Source organism: Eumetopias jubatus, unplaced genomic scaffold, assembly GCF_037043125.1.
Source record: "Eumetopias jubatus isolate StellerSeaLion01/CBP00866 unplaced genomic scaffold, mEumJub1_p1.0 scaffold_7, whole genome shotgun sequence".
Lineage (NCBI taxonomy): Eukaryota > Metazoa > Chordata > Mammalia > Carnivora > Otariidae > Eumetopias > Eumetopias jubatus.
The window spans coordinates 92,933,785-92,955,517 of NW_028274813.1; the positions used below are offsets into that span (position 1 = coordinate 92,933,785).

Consider the following 21,733-nt stretch of genomic DNA (forward strand, 5'->3'; position numbering starts at 1 on the left):
AGGTCTACAATCCATTTTGAGTTAATATTTCTGTATGGTATGGGGTAGGGGGTTGACTTCATTCTTTTGTAGGTAGCTGTCCAGTTCCCCCAGCACCATTTGTTGAAAAGACAATTCTTTCTCCATTGAATTTTCTTGGTACCCTTGTCCTTATGCAGCATAACACTGTCTTGATTACAGTAGCTTTGTATTAAGTTTTGAAATTGGGAAGTGTAAGTCCAATACTGTTCTTCTTTTTCAAGATTATTTGGCTGTCCTGGGTCTCTTGAATTTCCATGAATTTTAACATTACCTTGTTACTTTCTGCAAAAAAGTCAGCTGAGATTTTGAAAGGGATTGTTTAAGTCTATAAATTAATTTTGGGGGGTCTCCTTGGGTTTTGTACTCATAATATTAAACTTCATTTTTACCTAGTTTATCCTCTCATAAAATTAAGTTTCCTTACTGTTTTCTATAAATAGATTTTGTATATATGCATTAAAAGACCATTGTTACAGTGTTAGTGTTAAACTAACCATGAAGAAATATAATTACTTTTCATATTGTTAAAATAATTGTATAGGCTAAGTACCTCTACAACAAAAATGTCTATATACAGAGAATTTATTATAAAGAGGAGCGCCAGGTGAGGTACCAAACTGTCTCAGAGCTGTATAAATTAACAGTAAAATTCTGTATCACAGGAATATTTCCATAAGCCCTTTGAAATTTTGTTGTTTTGCTTTGTTGTTTTTTTATGATGAGATTCATTCTGTTTTTGTAAGTATTAGCAAAAGTTTATGTATGGTAAAAATTAGATATGAATAATGCCTCAATGGAATGTAGATGAGGATAACAAAAATAAACATTTTAGATTTTTATGATGCTTTAGATTCCATTGGTCCCTAGTACAAGACATGGGCAGCTATTTGATAGCTTGTGTAGTTTAGTAAGTGAATACCGTAACCTAGTGGTTCTCAACCTTGACTGCTATGCGTTAGAATCCCTAGGGAGCTTTTAAAAATCCAGATGTCTCATATAGCACACCAGATCAATTAAATCAGAATCCCTGGGACTTGGACATCAGAATTTTTTAAAGTTCCCCAGGTGAATCCATTGTGCAGCCAATCTTCAGAACCCCTGCATTAGACTGTTGAAAATGCAGGTGAGACTGAGCTGAGGAAAATGTAATTATCCTGAAATGACAATTAAAGGCATGAATTCTATGCCACTTTAATTATACTGTTAACCCAGGTGCCTGGGTGGCTCAGTTGTTGGGCATCTGCCTTCAGCCCGGGTCATGATCTCAGGGTCCTGGGATTGAGCCCCACATTGGGCTCCCTGCTCAGCGGGGAGCCTGCTCTTCTCCCTCTATCCCCCTGTTTGTGCTCTATCAAATAAATAAATAAAACTTAAAAAAAAATCATACTGTCAACCACTAAGAAAAGTACTATGGAGTTATCAGGATGTAATGATTTGGATTTGCCTTTGTGAACCAATAATAAAAGATTATCTAATGATCATCAGAACTCCAAAATTTGGTACTAAGAAGATCAGTTATGGATACCATCATATACATAGGTATTTGTTTGAGGGGAAAAGTCCACTGCTACAAAAGTTAAGTTTGAAAGCTACCAGTTTATTGGAAGAAGCACTGGATTAAGAGTTTGGGAGCCTGTGTTCTAGTGTTCACTCTGCTCTGTAACTTTGAACCAGGGTATTTAAGTTATACTTTATAAAATGATGTAGTTGAACTGGAGGTGATCACCCAACTAATTATTCAACAAATTGGCTTGCCTGCTGTGCACTAGACAACGATGTAGCGATAAATGGAGAACATAAACCATGTCTTTGTAAAGCTCACAAAAGACAGACAAATATGTAGAATCTGTGTAGCTGTAGCAGAATGTTCAGGGAATCAAGGGAGCACAGAGCTGTACTGTGTCCAGTTCAGTACCGAACACACACTATAGCTTCCTGTTCAGTATCAGTTCATAAATTGCTTCATCCTTACTGGCAGAACCTATCTCTGAAATAGAATGACAATGCTGCCCTTGCAGCTGGACCTATGACCAGTGCAGGTCAGAGAAGCCTGAGGAGAAATCTGGACAGTTTTCCTTATAACAGATTTCCTTATAAAAATTATGCCCCTCCTTCCTGCCCTGACCTTGTTGCATGAGGACTTGATACTTAGTGTTGCAAAGGTCATCTTGAGACTGATGGCCTGAGAACAAAGGCCTTTATGCTGATTGTAGCCAAAGAGAAGAATGGAAGGACCCTGGATCCTTGATGTCAACACTGAGAGCTGCTGAACCAACCCTGCAACCACCTACATGTGGACCTAACTGAGATTATAAAAATACTTACTGTTTGAACTCTTGATGCTTTAAAAGTGGTCTATGGATCAGTATCTGCATCATCTCAGAGATTAGTTAGAAGCAGAATCTCAGATCCCATGTCAGACCTACTGATCAGAATTTGTACTTTAGTAAGATCACCAGGTGAGTGAGGTGCACATTAAAGCCTGAGAAGCACCAGTTTAAACCACTTTTAATTGAGCATTCTATTACATGCAGTTAAAAACATCCTTACTAATACAGATACGTTGTGGATTGGCCAAATACCATTTGTTAAATAATACGAAAGTTGCAAGAGACTATTGTTCTTCCGTACTAACCCAAACAAGCAGTATAAGTGCATTATTATAATTTTTAAAAACCTATCAGAGAGCTTGAGGACACAAACCTAAATGACTCTAGAAAGTGACAAGCCTTCCGTTAGATCAGTGAGCCACCTCTCTTTTTACTGATTGAAATATAGGGAGAAGACCACCATAGAAAGGAGTCAGGAGAAATCAGCCTAACTTTAACAAACTTTTAGTGGTTATGTATGGACTGGATGATAGGTGAGAAATCCAGAGAAGCCCTACAGCAGTGCTGTCCACTAGAACTTTCTGCCATAATGGAAATGTTCAATGTCTATGCTAAACAGTGTGGTAGCTACGTGCTAGCCAAATGTCGCTATCAAGTACTTGAAATGTGCCTAGTATGACTGAGGAACTGATTTTCTGATTTTAATTTAAATTTAAATAATCACATGTGGCTAGTGGCTACCATATTGGGCAGTGCAGCCTTAGAGATGGTAAGACTGCACTACCCCCAATTCTTTTCTTCAGCTCTTCATTTAGTGCTAACGATACTAGAAGAAAAAGGGCAGTGAAGCAGAGCTGAGAGAAAATTCCTGAGGCATAGGTTTTCAGCTGGAAGAGACTGAAGGAGAGGCAGGAGGGCTGGGAGAAATCCTTTCCAGGCGAACCCCAACTTCACAGAGTGTAGAGAAGATGAGAGGGTCTGAGAGATCTGCCAAAGCCCAAAAATCAGGGGGTGGGACTGGAAAAGCCATCCAGAAAGCTGACAGCCTGGGCTACATATTAGTAGAAATCCCTCACAGTTCACAGTTCAAAAAAAGGGAGCACAGGAGATCTCCAGAACCTCATGAGGATTATAATCCGAGGCCTTACTGAAGAGAAAGTCCTGATCTTATATTCAAAGTGTTTGAAGCCAGTGAGGAACTGACTCAAACTGAAGTTGTGACAAAGCCCAGATTTAACTCAACTGTAGAGCATACTTGATTCAGCCCTGACTAGAGGGCATGCTTCTAAGAAGAAATATCATTTCCTTCAGTCTCTGCTGTACTTTTATACAAAAACGCCTAGCATGCAAAGATCTTAAGACACATATTCCCCATACTCAAGAAGATGACAGTCAATATAAGCCTTAGACATGACCCAGATATTGGTGTTATCAGCTAGGGACTTCAAAATAACTATGACAAAAATGCCAAAGAATCTAGCAGACAAGGTACACAGCATGCGTAAACAAATGAGGAATTTCAGCAGAGATGTGGAAACTAATTTTTTAATAAGAACCAAATGGAAATGTTCACCATAAAAAACATATAATAGGGGGGATGGGTTACCTGGTGATGGGTATTAAAGAGGGCACGTTCTGCATGGAGCACTGGGTGTTATGCACAATGAATCATGGAATACTACATCAAAAACTAATGATGTAACATATGGTGATTACCATAACATAATAAAAAAAAGAAAAAAATATATCAGAAATTAAGATCCTTTAGACGGCTTAGCAGAAAATAGCTGAACAGTTTTGGCCAGATTGCTAGAAGCAGTCTGTATTGTGGAAGGATTCCTTTTGGTTACACTGATTGATATGTACCTTGAATAAGACGTACACAACACTTGCTATACTAATTATAAACCCACAGACATTCTTTTGATAGAGCACTGCATAGATTCATCAGGCCAAATATTCTTGCATATTTCCCTGGTAGTTTCCTAATAGAAGAAAAAATAATTGGCACTTCTGTGAATCTATGCATAGACCTTTCTAGATCATATTTAGTAAGACTTTTCACTTGGGAGAGAAATCAGGGGCATTCTTGGTAACCTAGTCCCCACCATGTGTGAGTATGTCTTGTTTGATCAGCTTGTGCTGCAGTTATATCATTATCATTTTCCATTCCCTTCATGTTTTCAATCTTGCATTGAACATATGGTAATAAAATACTGATTTTCACATAAAGATTTTAGTTTTCTAAAAACCTGTTTTTTAACAGCCAGCCTTATTAGCGTCCATCAAGGCTTAAAACAGTGACCTGAAGTTTCAGAATACCCGTTAGGACATACAGGAATTTCTTTGCAATTAGATCTTGAATTTCTGGAATCATAAACTTAGATTGTTGCTTCTGCTAACAGTTTGTTTCTTAAGAGTAAGAAAGTGGATTCTGTTGTTTTTTTTAATCTCTAAAGTTTTACAGATTTCTAAAATTTATTCCTACATTCATTTTTTAATTCAGTATTTGTTGAGTAACTCATAATTACTCCAAAAAGAGCCTATTTTTATTTTCACAAATAGGACAATTTCTCAGTTAATTTTTTTTTCTTGATTCCAACTTGTACAGCCACAATATTGCCCTGGAAACTTGAAATACATATTGAAGATGAAACAACATTATTGTAGGTGTTTATCTTGACTTTTTCCTTCAGCTTCAGTTGTATATACTTCTCATAATTTTTGTTAAAAAGAGTAAAATGGTAATGAGTTAATTCATAGTAGTAGTATTGGAATTAACAAACTGCTTTATTTTACAGGGAAAATATTTATCCCTAAACAGAAGCCTATGCAGACTTTCACAGAAGAAAAAGTATCTCTTGATCCAGAATTAGAAGAAGCTTTGACAAGTGCTTCTGATACAGAATTGTGTGACCTTGCAGGTATCTCCTAAAACAAATGGGTGAATGAATGTGGAGGGGAGGGGAAGGGAATGCCAGCACATACATCATACAGATGCTTCCTTTGCCTAGCAAAGTGCTATTGAATCAGTAGACCACATATTTGGTTTTGTTTTTTACACTATAAATCTGATATAAAGGATTTTATTTTTTAAAATGCTCTCAGTGGTGAAATTTTTATGTTAATGGAATGTATTGTATTATTTGACTTCTTTTCCCATGTTACCATATTTGAAAGTCTTTTTAAAAATCTTTTACTAGTTGGTGCACAGCTAGAAGCTGTCCCATCTAAGCATCGAAAAAGAGTTTCCAGGGTCTATTGCTGTCCCATTTTATCAGAAGTCCCTAAGATGAGGGGCACCTGGCTGGCTCAGTCAGAAGAACATGCAACTCTTGATACTGGGGTCGTGAGTTTGAGCCCCACCTTGGGTGTCGAGATTACTAAAAATAAATAAAATAAACTTTGGGGAAGAAAAGGAAGACCCCCTCCCCCAAGTTGAGTAACTGGAAAGCAGATGAAATAGTTCTGAGCTATTCTCACCCCTTTCCCTACTTTCTGACATATATCTAGAACACTCTAAACCTCCTTGTTATTTTCATAGTTGCTGGTTTCTTATCTGGCCAGTATCTCCCCAACCTTCCTCTGCGTGCACCCATTTACCTAGGTAGAAAAATATGACACATGGGGATATCTTCGCACCAAGGAACCCCAAAAGCTAACATGTTTGAATGATGGTTCTTTGGGAAGGACCCAGGAAAGGGACAATCAACGTGTGGTGCTACAGCCAGAGCAGATGCCTCATTCCTTGGGATGCTGATGACTGTTGAATTTGTAGATGGTGCTTTCATCAGAGTGGAATGGACCAGGGGCATATTGTAGCTTCTGCCACATGTGTGCAAAAGAGCATCAAAACCGAAACCCCAATTTCTCTCTCCTGTCGTTTTTGAGGGATGCTACTTTAATCTTAAAGATGAGAATTCAGCTATATTTTTGGTATTCTACTCTTAGCTAAAATATGAATGTAAATGAACATGAGGTTAACAAATGTAGAAATAATGGTGAAGTTGAAAATCTGCCTTATATCGCACTGTTCCTAGAACCCTTTGTGAGGATGAACAACAAAAATAGATCATTGCAGTATTCTCTCTTAGCCACCAGATGGAGCCAAGTATAGATTTACATTTAGGGTTAGGCTGGCTTTAGTTGTGTGTCTGAATTCAAAAATGTGGGGAAATCTAAATCCCAAATAAGGGGGGAAGTAATAGGGGTATTAATGAGAAAGATTGTAGGAGACACTGTCTCTTTTTTGGCTGCAAAATCGATATTTAATTCAGTAGGAAAATGTTCAGAAAATGTTAAAATCAGAAAATTTTGGTTGTAAAATCAATTCTTTGTGTTTGAAACTGATGGAAATAAAAATAACTTTCTTTTTCTATATTTATAGCTATTCTTGGGATGCACAACTTGATAACGAATGTCCAGTTATGTGATATAGTGGGAAGTAGTAATGGTGTCGACCAAGAACATTTTTCAAGTAAGTACTTGTAATCCATTGTGAATTTCAATCCTTTGTTAAATGTATTTTGTTTTCTCCATGTATGAACTTCGGTATATACATACCAAATCCTTTGTATATGTACTTGAAACCTGAGATTCCAATTAGATAGTATTGGTGTAGAAAACCATTGAAAATAGAATATTAAATATTTTATTTTATTTTTAAAGATTTTACTTACTCATTTGAGAGAGCATAAGCAGGGGGAGAGGGAGAAGCAGACTCCCCACTGAGCTGGGAGTCTGATGTGGGGCTCGATCCTAGGACCTGGAGATCATGACCTGAGCCAAAGGCAGATGCTTAACTATCTGAGCCACCCAGGCACCCCTAAATATTTTGTTCTGAATGTGTCAGCAAACGTAATTGGAACCACTCTCACCTCACCAAATAATACTAATGGTAAACACTATAAAAAACTAATCAAACTTGGCTTTTGTTGACATTTTCGTTTCTTTTTTTCTTTTTTTCAAGATTTTATTTATTTGACAGAGACACAGCAAGAGAGGGAACACAAGCAGGGGGAGTGGAGAGGGAGAAGCAGGCTCCCCTCTGAGCAGGGAGCCCGATGCGGGGCTCGATCCCAGGATCCTGAGATCATGACCTGAGCTGAAGGCAGACGCTTAACGACTGAGCCACCCAGGCATCCGACTTTTTATTTTCAATGTTACTGATTTTCAAGAAATCTAAAAAAATGCTGACAAACTATGTTATAAAATCACATTCAGGAGAAACCACAGAACCACTCAACCCCTAAACCTTTTAATCTGATACTGATATTAAATAGCCTAAGGCAAGGCTTTTTAAAAAAATTCATTTAGGGGCGCCTGGGTGGCTCAGTTGGTTAAGCGACTGCCTTCAGCTCGGGTCATGATCCCAGGGTCCTGGGATCGAGCCCCGCATCAGGCTCCCTGCTAGGCAGGGAGTCTGCTTCTCCCTCTCCCTCTGCCGCTCCCACTGCTTGTGCTCTCCTACTCTCTCTCTGTCAAATAAATAAATAGAATCTTAAAAAAAATAAAAAAATTCATTTATAGGATGTTTTAAAAGGACCAAAGTAATACATACTTTTGTAACACATTTGAACAATACCTAAGTAAATGAGGTAAGAAGTAAAAGTGTCTCTGTTCATAGCCATCGTGCCATCTGCTCCCCCCACCCCCAACCTGTTAACAATTTGGTGTATATCCTTCTAGACTCATATTGTGTTCATACAAACTTATGTATATACATATGTACATGCATGTTATATACATACATACATATTAACATAGCCTTGTTTTTTACAAAAATGAGATCATACTGCGGCTATTTCTGGTAACTTAATTTTTCAATAATTATATTACTTTTGACCCTTAACACGGGTTTGAAATGTGTGAAATGTGATCTTATGCATGGATTCTTTTTGATAATTACAGTATAGTACTGTAAATGTATTTTCCTTATGATTTTCTTATGATTTTTATTGAAGTGTAGTTGACATATAGTGTTATATTAGTTTCAGGTGTACAGCATATCAGTTGAACAATTTAGTGCATTATTCAGTGCTTACCACAGTAAATGTAATCATCTGTCATCATACAATATTATTATGTTATTATTATATTATTTACTGTATTCCCTATGCTCTACTTTTCATCTCTGTGACTTGTTTTATAACTGAAAGTTTGTGCCTCTTAATCCCCTTTATTTTGCCTATCTCCACACCGCTTTGCCCTCTGCCAACCGCTACTTTGTTTTCTATATTTAAGAGCCTGGTTGGTTGGTTGGTTTGTTCTGTTTTTTAGATTCCACATAAAAGTGAAATCATACGGTATTTGTCTTTAGTTGATTTCTTTCACTTAGCATAATGTCCTCTAGGTACATCCATGTTGTTACAAATGGAAAGCTCTCATTCTTTTTTATGGCTGAATAATATTCCATTGTATGTATATACCATGTTTTCTTTATCCATTCATCTATGGATGGACACTTAGGTTTCTTCCATATCTTGGCTATTGTAAATAATGCTGCCATTAACATAGGGGTGCATGTATCCCTTTGAATTAGTGCTTTTGTATTCTTTGGGTAAATACCCAGTAGTGCGATTGCTAGATCATGTGGTAGTTCTATTTTTAAGTTTTTGAGGAACCCCTATACTGTTTTCCATTGTGGCTGCACCAGTTTGCATTCCCACCAACAGTGCAAAAGGAGGGTTCCTTTTTCTCCACATCCTCTTTAACACTTGTTATTTCTTGTGGTTTTGATTTTAGCCATTCTGACAGGTGTGAGGTGATATTTTATTGTAGTTTTAATTTGCATTTCCCTGATGATGAGTGCTGATAAGCATGTTTTCATGTTATTTAACTTCCATGTATTTGTGGTCTTTCCAGATTTTTTTCTTGTGGTTGACTCCTAGTTTCATAGCATTGTGGTCAGAAAAGATGCATGGTATGACTTCGATCTTTTTGGACTTGTTGAGGCTTGTTTTGTGGCCTAATATGGGATCTATTCTGGAGAATGTTCTGTCTGCACTTGAAAAGAATGTGTATTCTGCTGTTTTAGGATGGAATGTTCCAAATATGTCTGTTAAGTCTATCCGATCCAGTGTGTCATTCAAATCCATTGTGTCCTTGATGATTTTCTGTTTAGATGATCTGTCCATTGATGTAAGTGGGGTGTAAAAGTCCCCTACTATAATTGTACTGTTATTGATTAGTTCATGTTTATTAATGACTTTTGTGTATATGGGGGCATAAATATTTACACTTGTCATATCTTCATGTTGGGCTGTTCCCTTTATCATGATGTAGTGTCCTTCTTTGTCTCTTGTGAAGTCTTTGTTTTAAAAGTCTATTTTATCCAATATAAGTACTGATACTCCAACTTTCTTTTGACATCCATTTGCATGATAAGTGTTTCTCCATCCTCTCACTTTCAATCTACTGTTGTCTTTAAGTCTAAAATGTGCCTCTTCTAGGTAGTGTATAGATGGGTCTTGCTTTTTTATCCATTCTGTAACTGTCTATTGATTGGAACGTTCTATTTACATTCAAAGTAATTATTTGATTGGAACAGTCTGTTTACATTCAAAGTAATTATTGGATAGATACGTATTATTGCCATTTTATTACTTGTTTTGTGGTTCTTTCTGAAGATTTTCTCTGATCATTTCTTGTCTTTCACTGTTTGCTGGTTTTCTTTAGTGATATATTTGGGTTTTTCTCTTTATTCTTTGCATATCTGTTAGGGGTTTTTGATTTGTGGTTATTAGGTATATAACATCTGCATATAGTCTATGTTAAGTTGATGGTTGTTTAAGTTTAAACCCATTCTTTACTCCTCTCCTCCCCACATTTTAGGCATATGATGTCATATTTTACATCCTTTTATTTAGTGTGTTCCTTGACTGATTTTTTTTTTTTACACAGAAATACTCATTTTTACTGCTTTTGTGTTTCGTACTTTCATACTATCATTTTTGGTCTTTCCTTTCCACTCAGAGTCTCCTTTAATATTTCTTGCCAGGCAAGTTTAATATTAATGAACTTTAGTTTTTGTTTGGGAAATTCTTTCTCTCTCCTATTCTGGGTGATAGTCTTTCTGGGATAGAGTATTCTTGGCTGCAGGTTTTTCCCATTAGGCACTTTGAATATATCATGCCACTCTCCTCTGGCTTGAAAAGTTTCTGCTGAAAAATCCCAATAGCCTTATGGGGTTTCCTTTGTAGTGTAACTGTCTTTTGTCTTGCTGCTTTTAATATTTTTTTCTTTATCACTATATTACTAATTACTATATATCACAATATATTTTAATTATAATATGTCTTGGGGTGGACCTTCTTTGGTGATTTTGTTGGGGGCTCTCTCTGCCTCCTGGATCTGGATTTCTGTTTCCTTCCCCAGATTAGGGAAGTTTTTAGCTATAATTTCTTCAAATAAATTCTCTGCCCCCTTTTCCTCTCTTCTACTTCTGGGAACCCTATAATATGAAGGTTATGTTTGATGGAGTCACTGAGTTCCCTGTTTTTGTTTTGCGTAATTCTTTTTTCTCTCTTTTGTTCAGCTTGATTACTTTCTATTGCTCTGTCTTCTAGGTCATTAATTCATTCCTCTGCTTCTTCCATCTTGCTGTTCATTCCATCAAGCATGTTTCTCATTTTGTTTTTTGAGCTCTTTATCTGTGTTGTTATTCCTTATCTCTATGGCAGTGGTCTCACTGATGTCCTCTACTCTTTTCTCAAGTCCAGTGAGTATCCTTATGATCATTGCTTTAATTTTTCCATCAGGCATGTTACTTATATCTGTTTTGCTTAGATCTCCCGCTGTGGCCTTGTTTTGTTCTTTCATTTGGGACAAATTCCTTTGTCTTCTCGTTTGGTCTAAGTCTGTGCCTATTCCTCTGTGTTAGGAAAGTCAGCTGCATTTCCTGTTCTTGAGGGTAATGGCTTTATGAAGAGGTCCTGTTAGTGCCGTGCCGTATAGTGTCCCTGTTCCCCAGGGCTTGGTGCTTCTAGGATTGTCTTCGGTGTGTGCTGCGTGCGACCTGCTGTTCTGCGCCAGCCGCTTTATCCTTCAGGCCAGTCGTCTGCAGAGATTCTCTTTGCCTGTTGTGGGCAGCATTTGGTGCCTGCCTGAATGTGGCACATTTTAGCTAGATGTGCTCTGATCTGCTTGTGAAATGATACCTGTCACCACTACCACTGGAACTGAGGCCTCACAAAACACCCGTGTTGGGAGACTTGGTATTGGCAGGGATTTGGGCTGGTCTTCTGGGGAAGGGGTTCTGCTGTGCTGGGATTGAGGCAAGTATGACAGGGAAGGGTGGACCTGCCAGAGCATGGAGGGCAGGGCTTGGTGTAAGCAAGTTAGGTAGTGAGTGTTGACCCTGTACTTACACTGAGAGGCCGAGGAGGGAAATTGCACCTACCAGTTCCTTTGTTCCTTGAGAGGTTTCTCTGTGAATGCTGCTGCTTTGGGTCACACTCCGAGATGAGGAGCTAACCTCCCCACTATGTGCCCCAGGCACTCCTCAGATTGCTGTTTCCATGCTGTATGTCCACAGACTCTTTGCTTGCTTGCTCTCTAAGAGCAGCCCCAAAGTCTGCTGAGGTCTCCCACAGCCAAGTACGCTGACCTTTAAAACTCTGGGCTTTAAGCCCCGCTGGTTGCAAGAACTCATGAAATTCAGGGCCCTCGTACTTTCTAGGCCAGTTGCTATGGGGAGTCATTTTTCCCATGTGCTCCCCTGTGTGCTAGTCTGTCTTTCACCCTTCTTTGCAACTGCGGCTCCCTCCCCACTGCAGCAGCCATGATCTGTTTCTCTCCCAAACCAGGTCTCTACACTTCCTACCTTTTTTGACGTGGTCTCTTCTCTGGCTTTAGTTGTGGACTTTGTTCTGCCAGTCTTCAGGTCAATTTCTGAGGTATTTAGGATGATTTGATAGTTATCTAGTTGTATCTGTGGGACAAAATGAACTTAGGGTCCTCCTGCTCTACCACCATCTTCCCCTTGTGGTATCCTCTTACTTATTTCTCTGTCTCGTCTGTTTGTGTAAACTATTATTTTCTAGTGGCTTATTCAGATTCAGGTACAGTTTTTTTTGTTTAGGGGGGGCTTGGAAGGCAAGAATGCTTCCGAGGTGGTGATTGAATCACATTAGGAAGCCTATCAAGTCTAGTCATTGCTCTTTGGGGAATGTGCCAAAATTCATCAGTATGTTCAAATGTTAGCAGCCTGATCCATCATTTAAAGTCTCCCATGAGCCTTTCTTAATGGTTTCAGCATCCCATTTACTGGATCCATTACTTCATTTAGAAGCAGTGCTCTTTAAATGCACATACTCTGTGGAGTGAGGAAAGAAATCTTTTGGTTTTATAAAATTTAAAACTGAGATAGAACTCGTTCAATTTTCTTTGTAGTGAGGAAGCTCTTCTCCAGCCCCCTTGATTTACAATCTTGAAGAACATTACCTTGCTGAACTTAGGTGAGAGGGAGCCCACTCTGTCCCTTTAGCAGAGCTCTGGTAGGAAGCTTATCCTTGTATTGAACCAAATTCTGCCCCCATGCAATCTATACCTATTCTTTCAGAACAACTTGAAATATCTCTCTTCTTCTACAGGATAAATCTGAAAACAATGAACATACTTTCTTTTAATAAATACATCCAGGCTAAATATATCCCAATCTTTCCACGTTCCTCAGGAAAATAATTTTCGGGCTGTTGTCTAAATTGATCTCCTCAGGATACTATGTGTGCATGTGTGTGATAAATTTGAAAAGAACAAGGTACTCTTAGAGGGAATTTATTCAGTATACTTTGACTTTTTTTTTTTTTTTTTAATTTTACTTATTTGAGAGAGAGACCATGGGAGGGAGAGCAAGAGCAGAGGGAGAGGGAGAAGCAGATTCCCCGCTGAGCAGGGACCCCGATGCTGGACTTGATCGCAGGACCCTGGGATCATGACCTGAGCTGAAGACAGATGCTTAACCGACTGAGCCACCACCCAGGCGCCCCCAGTATACTTCGTCTTAAGATGAGTTTTGCTCCTAAAAGCTAGAGGAGGGTAGAAGGGAAGAACTAAGCCAGACAGTGACCCTGTCGATCTTTCTGTCATTTGCTCTTAACTTTTTCTGGTCATTTGCCATGAATCTGATGCTTAGGTTTTCTCCCCAGAAAATTTATCCATTAAAGTTTGCCTGTTACATGTGTTCATAGACCTTCATGTACACATCAAAGTGTACTTACATCTCATTAGAGGATTCAAGGCTCTTGGGTCCTCTTTCAGCTTTGCTTAGTTGTAATTTGGCCGTGTGTATGGATGTGGTATAGATGGTGAAGGATTGGGGGATAGGAGTGAAGAAGGGCAGTAATTTGGGGGATTTCTGTCTTGGTAGCTTTTCTGTGTACCATTACCTGTCTGACTCCCCCTTCCCTGTTCCTACTCATCCTCTCCTTTTTCCCAGGCATAGTACTCCCCATAAGAGAAAGAAGTCATGTGTCCTTCATCACCTTATTCTCCTCACTGAAGCTGTGTTTCTTTAAGTCTGTGATTCGTATTGCCTTTACAGTAATTACTAGTTTAAGAGAAAATGATACGAGAGGATAACATTTTATTTGAGTGCTTTAAATGTGTGTTAACATGTAAAGGATCTTTTAGAAATTGTGGGGGAAAACTTTCTGGTTAGTTGTATTGAACGTGCATGTATGTGTGTGTTCTTTGCATTATCAAGTTCATGCATGTATTCACTGTAATAGTATCAGCCAGTGAGACTCTTGCTCTTTTCGTTTGTTACTACAGATGTGGTAAAAGGTGAAAAGATTCTTCCAGTATTTGATGAGCCACCAAATCCAACCAATGTTGAAGAGAGTTTAAAGAGAATTAAAGAAAATGATGTTTGTCTTGTTGAAGTTAATTTGAATAATATAAAGGTACGTGTGCTAAGCAAACAAAGTTTTGACTTGCTTTAAGTAAGTTAGATCTAGGATGAGAGTTGGGCAGTTTTGATAAAGTGTGATTCTATATTTCTACTTAAAGGTAAAGTTTTTGCTCCTAACAGTATGCTTCGTTTCCTTTATAGTTTAGAAAGTATAATATTTTTCTGACTTGCTTTTTAAAAAGTATCATATGAAAATGTAAACCCTACAGACTGTCAGCATAAATCTCTCTGGCTTCCAAAGTACTGCTTACTTCTAAGATCGTTTAGTCTTTTGGGTTTTTTGTTTTTTTTTTTAATCGAGTTTCTTGAGGTATTCCTTGTATTGAACCAGATTCTGCTACCTACGGAAATTCTGCCTATTCAGTGTACAGTTCGATGAGTTTTGGCCAATGCAGAAGTTGTACAACCACCACCATAGATGTGGAACATGTCAGTCCCCTTTTTTGTCATTCTCTGCCCCCAGCTCTAGCCCCTGACCACTCGTATCTGTTTTCTTTCCCTCATTTGCCTTCTCCAGAATGTCCTATAAATGGAATCATATAGTATGAGCCTTCTGAGTCTGGCTTCTTTCACTTAGCATAACTCATCTGTGTGGTTGTGTATGTCAGCAGTTTGTTGAGTAGTATTCTGCTGTATAGATATGCTGCAATTTGTTTATCTGTTCACCACTTGATAGACATGGATTCCCTCTGGTCTGGAATGATTATAATAAAGCCGTTAAACACATATGAACATGTGAACATATGTTTTCATTTCTCTGGAGTAAACACCTAGTGGTGGGCTTTCTGGGATCTTGAGTTTTAAAAAATGCAATGCTTCCTTGGTGTAAAGAAGAAATGAGTTAGGAGGGCATAGGGATGATTAATTACCAAAGAGTAAATTCAGATTATCTCTTGAGTATTGGTTATTGTATAATAGCTGCATTAAGAATTCCTCGTCTATTTTATTTTTAAGAATTCCTCATTTTAAATCTTGATTTGTCTGAATCGAGGGCTGAGAGAGCATCTGGGAATTATAAGAACCTAGGGAATAAGACCTCTGTGCTCCTTTAGCAGGTGTTCCTTCCTATGAGCTGAAGAAAGCAAGCCTTGGAAAAAGCTAACATTCCTAGTTGATCACTAATTTTGATTTAAAAAAAATTCAGTCCTCACATATCTAAATCAACAGGTAATCTGAAAATAACCAGCCTACAGGGAATTGTAGTCTTGGTACTAAAGGGAGAAATTAGTGCCTTCTAGAACTGTTTTAGGTAGTGTACAGTTAATCTCTCTTATTACAGCTTAAACTAAGTGACATCTCTCCCTTTGTAGAAAAGAGGACCCATTTTGAATACCCAGGTGTTGACGTCTTATAATCCAAATAGTTTAAGTGTAGAATAATGAAAGTTTCTTTAATCAAAATGCTAGAGAAATGATGGTATATACTCTCCTCTAGGTCAGCAGTTTGTGCAAATGTACCATAATCGAGAAATCGAATAGATATGAAGGAGGCTGTTTGTTTTCCTTTGTAGACTAAATGTTTTATTTATATAATTTTTGAGTCTTTTTAATAATGAAAAAAAATAAGTACAAATATATTTGACTAATGGACCGAATTTCCTGAAAACTAAAATGTCATATTTCACATGATTGTCTTCCAAGAATATCCCAGTTCCAACCCTAAAAGATTTTGCAAAAGCTTTGGAAACCAACACACACGTGAAATATTTCAGTCTTGTGGCCACGCGGAGCAATGACCCTGTCGCTGTTGTAAGTAAGCTGCTACTGATAATAGTGAAATTGTGACTATGGTATGTTACAGAGGTGGCTCAGCCGATATAATGATCAATATTTACTCTCTTTTCAATTGATGTTTAGCTCACTATTAGGCAATACATTATTTACTCTTTTATGTTTATTTTTTTCCCTATAATTTAAAAGAAATAAGTGGAGTCATGCAATAGATGCTGTTTTGTAACTTAATTTTTCACTGAACAATATATCTTAGAGATCTTTTCATATTACTACATGAAGTTCTACACCATTAACATCTGCAGAGGATTCCATTTATGGATCTACAGTGTTGGATTTTGTCAAATGCTTTTAATGTGTGTTTTGAGATGATCGTGTGGTTTTTGTACTTTATTAATACGGTGTATTACATTGATTAACTTTTGCATATTAAGTCAGCCTTGCATTCCTGAGGTAAGTCCCACTTGATCATTGTATGACTTGGCTTTGAGGACATCTCTCCCTTTGACTCTCCTCTCTCGTCACTAGACATTCCTTCTCCGGTCCCTCCACATCTTCTCAACCGCTAAGCATTGGAGCGGCCCAGGGCTCAGTCCTAGGTCTTCTTTTCTTTGCCCGTGCTCATTTTCTCGGTGATGTCTCTCTGTCTTGTTGCTATTTGTGGTCTGTATATGCTTTGGACTCCCAGGATTGTTATTCCCAGTTCATACCCCTCTCCTGAACTATGTGCTCATGCCCAGCTACTCAATCCCTTGCTTGGCTGTCTAACAGACATCCCATATGGTCCCAAACCAAACTCCTGGCTTCCACCCCACACCTGCTCCTTTCGCATTTTTTCCTGTCTCACTAAATGACAACTTCATCCTTTCCTTTCCTCAAGACAAAAAGAAATGGAGTTATCTTTGACTTCCCTTTCTCACAACCTTAAATGTATAGCCAGCCTTGTCTTCCAGATATTCCAGAATCTAACCATTTCTCACCGTTTTCTCAGCTACCATGCCGGTCAGTCTAAGCCAGTATCTGCTCTCATCTGGATTCTTGCAATAGCCTCCTCCCTGAGCTGCCTGTGTCCATCTTTCCCACCTCCAAACCAGCTTGTTTACATAGCATCAAAAGTGATTTACTTATTTATTTGAGATCAAGAGTGAGAGAGCAGGAGCTGGGATGGAGGCGGGAGGGCAGAGGCAGAGGGAGAAGCAGGCTCCCCGCTGAGCAGGGAGCGCCACATGGGGCTTGATCTCCTGACCCAGGGATCATGACCCAAGCTGAAGATGGGATGTGTAACCAACTGAGCCATCCAGGCGCCCCCAAAAGTGATTTTTTAAAAACTTGTTTAGTTACCTCATTCCTATACTCAGAACTCTCCAGCAGCTCCCCGTCTGACTAATAATAAAAATCACCGTCTTTCAGTGGTCTTATAATCCTTTACTTGCCCCGTTTTTTTTTTTCTTTTTAATAATTATTAGAGGAGAGGACAGAAGGAGAGGGAAAGAGAGAATCTCAAGCAGACTCCCCTGTTGAGCATGGAGCCTGATGCGGGGCTTGATCTCACAACACCGAGATCAGACCTGAGCTGAAACCAAGAGTCAGACGCTCAACCAGCTGTGCCAGCCAGGCTCCATTACTTGCCCTTCCTTTCTTTCATTCTCCTTCCTCAGACGTGCCACGCATGCCCTGAACGCAGGGCCTTCCTCCTTGTTTCTCTTGCCTAGAACTTTCTCCCTAAAGATACTTCACATCATTTTGTATCACCACTTTGAGTCATTGCTCCATTGTGATCTTCCTGGTGAGGCCTTTCCTGACCACCCCTGCCCCCAGCACTCTCCGTCTACCCTGTTTTCTTCCTCTATAGCTCTTTTTTTACCATCTCCTCGCTAAAATATAAGCTCCATCAGGCAGGAACTTGTATGTTTTATTTCTAAATCTACAGAGCAGTACTTAATCAAATAATCGACCACCAGTAATGTTTGAAGAAACGTATATACAGATAGATGAATAAGGGTTTTGTTTCACGTAGCTGGTTGTCACTAATGAAAAGTACACATGTATAGATATATGTCCCAAGTTCTTTCTAGTATCTCTTTCCTCTCTTGCCTTTTCTTTTAACTTGACTCTAAGTTCTGGTAACCTGTGAGCATTTCTGGCCGTCTGCCTTAGGCATCCCTTCCCATCTCGGCCTTGAAAATCAGTCCATAATTTATCTTCATTTTGGCTACACAGTGACCCAGCTGTAGTAGGACCCAAGTAAGAAAAGATGTTCCACAGAGACCTTGATGAAGTTAGTCCTACACAGGAATGGAGAGGAACTGTGAGAGACACCGGAGTAAGGAGGAGGAGTAGGGTATGAGTGAACATAACAGTGTGAATGGCAGCAGAGAATGTTACCAACAGAGGATTACATGTGATAAATCTAAATACCATGACAGGGGATGTGTGAAAAATAGATGTGAGGCCTGGGAGGTGGTGTGTCAAGCTAAAACAATCTAATGAGAAGCATCAGAGCAGTTCTGCTAATTATTGTATTTGTTTATGGCAGGTAGAATATGTGATAGATAGTGTCAGTTTTTATCTCTAAATATTTTTCTTTTAATTTCTAGGCTTTTGCAGATATGCTGAAAGTGAACAAAACTTTGAAGAGCTTAAATATGGAGTCCAACTTTATTACAGGAGCTGGGATTCTAGCACTGATTGATGCTCTGAGAGATAATGAAAGCCTGGCAGAGCTCAAGATTGACAATCAGGTCAGTGTTCTACAGCAGTATGTGAGGAAGCCACAGCCCACTCCGCCGTGGGGAGGCTGCGGACTCCAGAGGCAGGTGGGAGGGGCTTTGGGGGAGCCTTTTGGGAAGGTGGTGGCCTGAAGGGAGATGAGGACATGTGAAGTGTCCAGAATATTAACTTAATATTTTGAGTCTGGGTTTGAGCATATTCATAGAGTTGTGCAGCCATGGCCACTAATTCTAGAACGTTGTCATCACCCCTCCCACCAGTCCTGGCAACCACTAACCTACTTTCTGTCTCTACACAGTTGCCTATAAATGGAATGATATACTATGTGGTCTTTTGTGTCTACCTTCTTTCACTTAGCAAAATATTCTGTAGGTTCATCCATGCTGTAAGATATATCCGTAGTTAACTCTTTTTTTATGGCTGAATAATCTATTACATGTGGGTTGTTTCTACTTTTTGAGTATTAGGAGTAACGCTGATATGAACATTCATATAAAGGTTTTTATATGAACGTAGGTTTTCATTTCTCATGGGTATATACCTAGGAGCAGAATTGCGAGGTCATGTGGGTAACTCTGTGTTTCACTTTCTGAGAAATGGCCAAGTTGTTTTCCACAGCAACTGCACCATTTTACATTTGTAGCATGTGTGAGCTTCCCAGTTTTTCCACATTCTGGCCGAAAACTTGTTATTGTCTTTTTGATTATAATCATCTTATAATAAGGGGTATGAAGTGGTATATCCTTGTGGTAATCCAGTTTTTTTGTTTTGTTTTTTACTATATTTCATTTTTATTATATTTTTGGTTTGAACATGTGATATTTGTTATTTACTCTCCACTTTATCATTTCTTTTTTTTATTTTTTTATTGTTATGTTAATCACCATATATTACATCATTAGTTTTTGATGTAGTGTTCCATGATTCATTGTGCATAACACCCAGTGCTCCATGCAGAATGTGCCCTCTTTAATACCCATCACCAGGCTAACCAATCCCCCTACCCTCCTCCCTCTAGAACCCTCAGTTTGTTTTTCAGAGTCCATCGTCTCTCATGGTTCATCTCCCCATCCGACTTACTCCCCTTCATTCTTCCCCTCCTGCTATATTCTTCTTTTTCTTTTTTCTTAACATATGTTGCATTATTTGTTTCAGAAGTACAGATCTGTGATTCAACAGTCTTTCACAATTCACAGCGCTCACCATAGCACATACCCTCCCCAATGTCTATCACCCAGCCACCCCATCCCTCCCACCCCCCACCACTCCAGCAACACTCTGGTTGTTTCCTGAGATTAAGAATTCCTCATATCAGTGAGGTCATATGATACATGTCTTTCTCTGATTGACTTATTTCACTCAGCATAACACCCTCCAGTTCCATCCACGTCGTTGCAAATGGCAAGATCTCATTCCTTTTGATGGCTGCATAATATTCCATTGTGTATATATACCACATCTTCTTTATCCATTCCTCTGTTGATGGACATCTGGGCTGTTTCCACACTTGGCTATTGTGGACGTTGCTGCTATAAACATTGGGGTGCACGTACCCCTTCAGATCCCTACATTTGTATTTTTGTGGTAAACCAGTAGTGCAATTGCTGGATCGTATGGTAGCTCTATTTTCAACTGTTTGAGGAACCTCCATACTGTTTTCCAGAGTGGTTGCACCAGCTTACATTCCCACCAACAGTGTAGGAGGGTTCCCCTTTCTCCACATCCCCGCCAGCATCTGTCGTTTCCTGACTTGTTAATTTTAGCCATTCTGACTGGTCTGAGGTGGTATCTCATTGAGGTTTTCATTTGGATTTCCCTGATGCCGAGCGATGTTGAGTACTTTTTCACGTGTCTGTTGGCCATTTGGATGTCTTCTTTGGAAAAATGTCTGCTCATGTCTTCTGCCCATTTCTTGATTGGATTATTTGTTCTTTGGGTGTTGAGTTTGATAGGTTCTTTATAGATTTTGGATACTAGCCCTTTATCTGATAAGTCATTTGCAAATATTTTCTCCCATTCTGTCGGTTGTCTTTTGGTTTTGTTGACTGTTTCTTTTGCTGTGCAAAAGCTTTTTATCTTGATGAAATCCCAATAGTTCATTTTTGCCCTTGCTTCCCTTGCCTTTGGCATTGTGTCTAGGAAGAAGTTGCTGCGGCTGAGATCAAAGAGGTTGCTGCCTGTGTTCTCCTTTAGGATTTTGATGGACTCCTGTCTCACGTTTAGGTCTTTCAACCATTTGGAGTCTATTTTTGTGTGTGGTGTAAGGAAATGGTCCAGTTTCATTCTTCTGCATGTGGCTGTCCAATTTTCCCAACACCATTTGTTGAAGAGACTGTCTTTTTTCCATTGGACATTCTTTGTCGAAGATAAGTTGACCATAGAGTTGAGGGTCCATTTCTGGACTCTCTATTCTGTGCCATTGATCTATGTGTCTGTTTTTGTGCCAGTACCATACTGTCTTGATGATGACAGCTTTGTAATAGAGCTGGAAGTCTGTAATTGTGATGCCGCCAGCTTTGCTTTTCTTTTTCAAGATTCCTCTGGCTATTCGGGGTCTCTTCTGGTTCCATACAAATTTTAGGATTATTTGTTCCATTTATTTGAAAAAAGTGGATGGTATTTTGATGGGGATTACATTGAATGTGTAGATTGCTCTAGGTAGCATTGACATCTTCACAATGTTTGTTCTTCCAATCCATGAACATGGAATGTTTTTCCATTTCTTTGTGTCTTCTTCTATTTCTTTCATGAGTATTTTATAGTTTTCTGAGTACAGATCCTTTGCCTCTTTGGTTAGATTTATTCCTAGGTATCTTATGGTTTTGGGTGCAATTGTAAATGGGATCGACTTCTTGATTTTTCTCTCTTCTGTCTTGTTGTTGGTGTATAGGAATGCCACTGATTTCTGTGCATTGATTTTATATCCTGCTACTTTACTGAATTCCTGTATGAGTTCTAGCAGTTTTGGGGTGAAGTCTTTTGGATTTTCCACATAAAGTATCATATCATCT

At 38.9% G+C, this 21,733-nt stretch overlaps 1 protein-coding gene across 4 annotated transcripts in view; it reads left to right on the plus strand.

Moving 5' to 3' along the window:
• TMOD3 (tropomodulin 3) overlaps positions 1-21,733 on the plus strand; it is a 100,545-nt gene that overhangs the window by 50,530 nt on the left and 28,282 nt on the right. For all 4 annotated transcript variants that reach the window (XM_028099935.2, XM_028099933.2, XM_088024796.1 and 1 more), the window contains exons 4-8: positions 5,153-5,275; positions 6,739-6,828; positions 14,124-14,254; positions 15,903-16,010; positions 18,590-18,733. In XM_028099935.2, the coding sequence (XP_027955736.1) occupies positions 5,153-5,275; positions 6,739-6,828; positions 14,124-14,254; positions 15,903-16,010; positions 18,590-18,733 (596 nt within the window). The remainder of the gene's footprint in view (positions 1-5,152; positions 5,276-6,738; positions 6,829-14,123; positions 14,255-15,902; positions 16,011-18,589; positions 18,734-21,733) is intronic.